Genomic DNA, 6183 nt, shown 5'->3' on the forward strand with positions numbered 1-6183 from the left:
CTGCACACTGCCATCACGTGTCTGCAGTCCGTTCTGTCGGCTGATTTCCGCCCCAACGAGATTGAGGTGGGCGTTGTGGTGCAGGGCCAGCGATTCCGTCAATTGACCGAGGACGAGATCGAGACGCACTTGACTGCCATCAGCGAGCGCGACTAAAAATCTCAATCATTGTTTTCCTGCGTGGGGTGTTTAACCAGGAAATAACAGAGGAAGTCAGTGAAGAACGGTATCCTGTTGACACGTGGTTTGTTTGAATTGCTGCCAAGTGTATTGTGGCTACAGGTTACTGCTGCGCTGGCGACTTTTGTGCTGAGCGTGACCAGGTTAGTCTTTCATCGTTTCGATTGAAAATGCAGAAAAGCGGTAACGGACGGCGCTGCACGAGAGGCGTCGCTTCATCCTGTCGTGCGGCTGCTCACGCTTACATCAAGACTTGCATTGCGAAACCCACGAGGCCAAGGTTACCAGAAAATTGAACTTGCCGAGCATTATGGACCCCGCAGCAAGCATGCCCGCGCCCCCGGCCAAGTCAATTGTCCACTTCGTCACGGACAATTCGGGCTGGACATTCAACCTCATCACGACGCACTTGCTATGGTGGATCGTAGGATTCCCGATTGCTCTTGACTACGGCTATTCCAGCGATGCCTACGACGGGAAAGGAGCACTTCCATCGGGCCCTGAAGGCTCTGGGGTCTACATCGTCACGCTGTTTGTCTGCACACTCTGCACGGCCGTATACCTCGCACGCTTAATCTCGTACTTCGACTTGTTCAGTCCTCCTGCCCCCAAGGAGCACACGGAGTGATCTGTAAGTTCAAGACCACTCCAATAACACACTTAAATGCCGAAAACCTGCATTTTATTTCAAACTTAGCAGTTCTTCAAGTCAACTTGGCATTTCCTCGCTCTCTCTTCTCGTGCATGTTGTTTCTTCCTCCTTTTCCCGATTCTAACTCAACACTTTGACCTCGGGTTGCATATTTCAGACGAATAGTAATGCAGTATGTCGTTCATCAATCTCGCAGCCCTTACTACAGCAGCCTCTTCAGCGTGCCCGGGGTGAATGTGCTTCGTCGATTTTCACGCGGAGGTGAGCTCTTGATGCTATTACGGGACAGATCTCCAGGACCCAGCGACTGGCGCCTTGTCGACTTGATCTGACGCACTGGAGCTCCAAGCTCGCACTGACTCACCTTCTGCGCGAAACGCATACTGCACAACGTTTCATCCAGAGATGCGTACGTGGGCGACAAGTTCGCCATCATCAACGTCTTCCCTTCTCCCGAGAGCGCAGGCTGCAGAGCGTACGTGAGCTTGCTGTTTCGGTACGGGACGTGAGATGACTTCTTCGCGAGTGCCTGGAACACATCAGCCAGAGCACTCAGACTCTTGTTAATCGCTTGAGCCTCCTTCAAGCGGTCTCCCGTGGCGTTAGACCGGCTCAGACGCTCACTACCAGCGAGATCAACCAGACTCAGGCTCCCTTGAACCTCGGTGTTTTGCGCCTCGTTGTAGCCTCGAATCTTCAGCGCAAAGATACTGTGACTACGCGAAGAATGAGCATTCATGTCCGTGCGGTCCACTGAGCGATTGCATGCCGCCAAGTTCACGATCTCGTCCACTTGCTCGGCTGCCTGATCAAAGTCAATGAAGACTTCAGTCAGTCCTTCGACGTAGTTGCGTCCTCGGTTGTCAGTGCGGATGTTATGCTTGACGTCCGAGCTACTGTCCATCGTCAGCAAATCGCGGATGGTCTCGTTGTAGATCTCATAGAACGTCACCATGAGCGAGAAGTTCCATCCCATGGCCGTCAGCTCTTCGCAACAACTAATGATGAGATCAATGGATCGCGGAATGATGCCACGCATCTGAGCCTTTCCGCTGCCTTGCATGGTGTGCGTCTTACCAGAACCTGTTTGGCCGTACGCAAAGATACAGACGTTGTAGCCATCCATCGCAGACTGGATAAAATCCGACACATCTTTGAATACGAACTCCTGCGAGTCAGCTTGGCCGTAGATTTTGTCGAACGCGAACGTGTGTGGGCTCTCCACGTTCGTTGTGATCGTGGAGGCAAACGTATCACACATGATGGCCGACTCCGGGTTCTCCGCCATTCCTTCTGCGCCATCAGAAGGCAAGAACGGACGTAGCCGAACATGGACGCGGATGTTGCCTCGCAGTTCTTGAATCGTATTATGGAGCTTGCGGCGAATTGCTTCACCTTCGGCAATCTTCAATTCTAGGTCAGCAATCAGCTCCGACTTTTCCGAAAGCTCTCGCCGGGCATCAAGCAGATCATCCGTCAGTTCTTGGATACGCCGAGTTGTTTCTTCATCGTCAGCCTGCGACGAAGAGCTACCGCTACCATACGTCGAACCAATGGCGCCACTGACGTATGCCTCTCGCTGGGCACTTGGCTCAGTTCTGCGCATCAGTCGGTTCTGGTCCTGAAGGAGCTTCATTTCGCCAGCAAGAGAGACGTTCCGCTTTTCATAGCGAGCTTGCAGTTCTTCCATCTTAGCTGCATGAGTCGTCTGCAGTGCCACCATCTGCGCATACAAGGCAGTGTTTTCCACCGTCAACTGCTCCACGTTTACTTGGAATTGCTCTCGGCGATTCTTTTCGTCCTCGAATTTCGCTTCCATAGCAGCCAACTTGTCCTGCAGCAAGTTCTTCTCTGCAACCATAGACTTTGACTCACGCACACGATCACCATTCTCGGTTTTCAGACTTGACGCCTTCGTCTTCATGATCTTGATCGTCTCGTTCAGTCGAACGATCGTTTTGTTGGCTTGGGATAAATCCTCCGTCAAGTTGCGGTTCTGCTTAGCCAGATCAGTCGTCTTCTCCCAGAAGCTGTGTGCACTGGACGATCGCTCGTCGTCTTCATCGTCCATTTGCTGCTTGAAGAAGTCCCTCTCCGAGCGCGTGGCTTCCAGATCCAACTCCAGCTGCCGAATTTGCTGCTTCAAATTAAAATTCTGCTCTTCAATGAGCTTCAGCTCATCGTCTTTGCCATGCAGAGTCTCCGTCACCAATCGCGAGCTAGAAAGGACCGACGCAGACGATCGCTCACGCTCCTGAGCCAACGCCTGCTCGTGCTCGGCTAGCTGCTCGGCGAATCGAGACCTCCACTTGTCTTCAATTTTGTCCGTTGCTGTCTTCAAGATATTCCGCACATAAGCCGATAACGGAGAGTCTTCCTGCATAGCCTGCTGGATTTCTTGACGCTGGCGATCAGCTTCCTCGCTCGATACTCTCGGGAAAATATTCTGTGAAGAGGTGGTCGACGCAGTCTCCGAGTCCGAGGATGGGTGAGGCGACCTGGAAAGTGGGGCTTCTCCATTGAAATCTTCCAGTTGCAGCTCCGGCAATGGCCCTTGTGCGTGTTTACTCTGCTCCGCGTTCAGCATTTCAGTGAGTCGCTCAATCTCAGCAGCGGAGGCGTCTGCGTACTCGTTGTGTTCCAGTGTCCTCCTCTCGAAAGCCTCGCAGCAGCGCATCAGACCTTCAGTGTGTGTACTCAACCTGCGTAATCCCGCCTTCAGCAGCATTGTTTCCTCCTTGCGAGCCTTCATATTGGCTGTAGTCAGGGCCATACTGGACGACGACGATGATACGTATGACAACAGTTCTTGAACACCTTTCTCAGTGATCTCGTGGTCCTCCTTCAGCGCCGTTACCGCCTGTTCATTGAGTGTAAAATCTTCTGGAAGCATCGACAAAGTCGGAGCATTAGCAGGCCACACCTTGTGCGTCGTTGCCATCTTCCGAGCCGGCGACGCTGTGACGCTGCTTCGAGTGCTCTTCCTCGTCGCAGAGCCCAATCTGGACGCAGTTCTGGACGACAGAGTTCTAGACGATGCAGCAGACATAAAGGAAGTCGATGTGGCCGATGAGGAGAGCGACGAGGATGACGACTGCGAGCCGAGACTACTGCGTCGGTCCTCCTTGTTGCTCTCCACCAAATCATGCAGCGTCTTCCTCCTCTCCGCTTGCGCAGTGGTGGGAGGTTTACTCCTCGACCTCGACAGTGACGACACACTAGCCACACTGCTAGCAATACTGCTCATGCTACTGTTACTGTTCGTTCTTTTGAGCCCGCTGCTTCCGTCGGCAGCGGAACGTGCCCGCACAGACGCAGAGTATGCGCGTCGGGTCTCCAAAGCCGACGGACGCTTCTCTTCCATGACAGAACGCGGAGTCAAGTCGCTGGCGGTGCCCACGCGCTGCACCTTCTTCTCCAGTGCACGCGGAGTGGTCCTGGCCGCCATTCCGAGCCTACTGGTGGAGTTTGGCGAGGTTGTAGACGAAGTGGAGGCGCTGGTTCTTCGTCCGGGAGTGGGGATTCGCGAGATCTTGGTGGGTGTTCGCAGTTTGGAACCTGGCACGCGCCCTGACGTGGAGATGGCGAGCCGCGACCTGCCACTCCCGTCAATCGACTCATTGTCGTCCGTCTCTTCGTCTGCACCGCTTGTCCCGTCGTGGAGATGGAGATCCGACTCAGCTGGATACTCCGGCGCAGGCTCCAGTGCGTCCATGGCTTGTAGGTCTACTCCGTCGTGCTCGAGCTCCATGGATCCAGCAGGTATTTGTTGGTTGTTGTTTTCGACTCTGCAGCCGCTTCCAGGACCAGCCGGTAGTAACACGCAGAGAAAGGCAGCAGTTGCTATTGTTGCTTTGCGTGGCGAGATACACAAGAGACGGAGAGAGGATGAAGCTTCTTCTCAAATGTCTTTCTGTGGTCGGCTTGCCAACCTTCCGCCTTGATGGCAAGTGACAGCGTTTGATTGTTTGAAAAACTGGCTTGGAGCTGAAGTCGAGCAGTATACAAATCTCAAGTAATTTCAGGTTGACTTAACTGTAGGGTTCAGTTCTCGATCTTTGACTGAGAATTTCTCGTGAACTTGTAGGATTCGTTTGTCTAGTGGGTGGACGGGATGTTGCATCGTGTAGCAAGTATATGTAGAAGTGATGTCATTAGTGATTTCGTACGTTGTGGACTTTCATACCATCCAAGTCTGTCCTGTACTCCAGCTTCTCTGTTAAGTCTGTCGTAGATCCGCGTTCATCGTCGCTACAAGTCGGTGTCGCGGATGTAGCGATTGCCTTCCGACTCCTTGATCTCCGCTCTGTCGAGCACGGACACCCACGCACATCAGCAAACGAAGCATCATTCCGTAAACCCGATAAACGATTTCGTACCTGTATCTGCCCATGGTCATGACTGTGCGGTTGCCTCCTTTATCCGGCTCGAGCGGTGTCGCCGTGTGCTCCAGTTGGTTGTCGCTTTCGCTGGCAGCCAGTGCGGCCGCAATGCCCTTGCCGAAGCGCCGACTCACACCAAGCGCCAACTTCTCGTCGATCACGCGGATACACGCGTCACACACGCGGCAATCCTCCTCTGCCAGATTGTTCGGGGTGATTTCCTGTTCGCGACGACGAAGAAGTAATAGCACGGCTATTAGTACCAACGCAATGTTCCTTCTTCCAAAAGCTCTACTGCCTTGAAGGCTACTGCATCAGCTACTCGCCTTGTAGATAAACTTGGTGCGGCTACCAGAGCAGCTATCACATACCACGGCCCCGCAGCGGCGGCAGTGGTGGCGTCGGATCCAGAAGCCGAACTCGGTGCGGCAGAGCATGCACGTGTCCACAGAGACGTCGGGTACCCACTGCCCATCGCTCTGAATAACGCAGTGAAGAGCACATTAGCGATAGAGACGAAGAGAAGAAATGAATGAGATGCTGGCACACCATGTGCTTCCGCCAGGAACTCTCAAGAGGATCCTTTGAGCGCGTCTTGAGCAGCGGCGGTGTCACGGGATCCTTCGTCATGATGCAGATCGATGCACCTTTTCACAATGGTTTGGAGTTTCTAAAATCTGGAAGTGGCTTTTCTAACCAATCGGACTTAGAAAAAAAACGGTTAAAATAGAAATGATGTTCGTCACATCATTTCTAATGCACTTCAAGTTGCCTTTATCCTTTTGGTTCTGGTCTCTCTCTCACTACAGCTTCTGTTTCTTGTGGGCGCCCAAACTCTCGACCTTCTCGAGCTGCGCGCCCGTTTGGAACTCGCGATCACCGGCATCACCAAGACCGGGCATGATGTAGCCATCCTATCAAGACAACAACACAGCACGCGGTCAGAAACATGCGCGAAGGTTGGAACAT

At 53.2% G+C, this 6183-nt stretch overlaps 3 protein-coding genes across 3 annotated transcripts; 1 reads left to right on the forward strand and 2 right to left on the reverse strand.

The window, feature by feature from the left end:
• Positions 1-205: 205 nt before the first annotated feature.
• Positions 206-904, forward strand: PPTG_01442 (hypothetical protein). Its single transcript, XM_008894750.1, has one exon. The coding sequence runs from the start codon at positions 491-493 to the stop codon at positions 806-808; it is 318 nt and encodes a 105-aa protein (XP_008892998.1). The 5' UTR covers positions 206-490; the 3' UTR covers positions 809-904.
• Positions 905-1034: 130 nt separating this feature from the next.
• Positions 1035-4583, reverse strand: PPTG_01443 (hypothetical protein; the record flags this gene model as incomplete). Its single annotated transcript, XM_008894751.1, has 1 exon — positions 1035-4583. One exon carries the CDS (start codon positions 4581-4583, stop codon positions 1035-1037), a length of 3549 nt encoding a protein of 1182 aa, XP_008892999.1.
• A 468-nt stretch (positions 4584-5051) lies between these two features.
• On the reverse strand, positions 5052-5844 carry PPTG_01444 (hypothetical protein; the record flags this gene model as incomplete). Its single annotated transcript, XM_008894752.1, has 3 exons — positions 5052-5435; positions 5541-5693; positions 5764-5844. The coding sequence occupies 3 exons, from the start codon at positions 5842-5844 to the stop codon at positions 5052-5054; spliced, it is 618 nt and encodes a 205-aa protein (XP_008893000.1).
• Between the last annotated feature and the right edge of the window lie 339 nt (positions 5845-6183).

The sequence above is a fragment of the Phytophthora parasitica genome, assembly GCF_000247585.1.
Source record: "Phytophthora parasitica INRA-310 unplaced genomic scaffold supercont2.3, whole genome shotgun sequence".
Taxonomy (NCBI): Eukaryota; Oomycota; class Peronosporomycetes; order Peronosporales; family Peronosporaceae; genus Phytophthora; species Phytophthora nicotianae.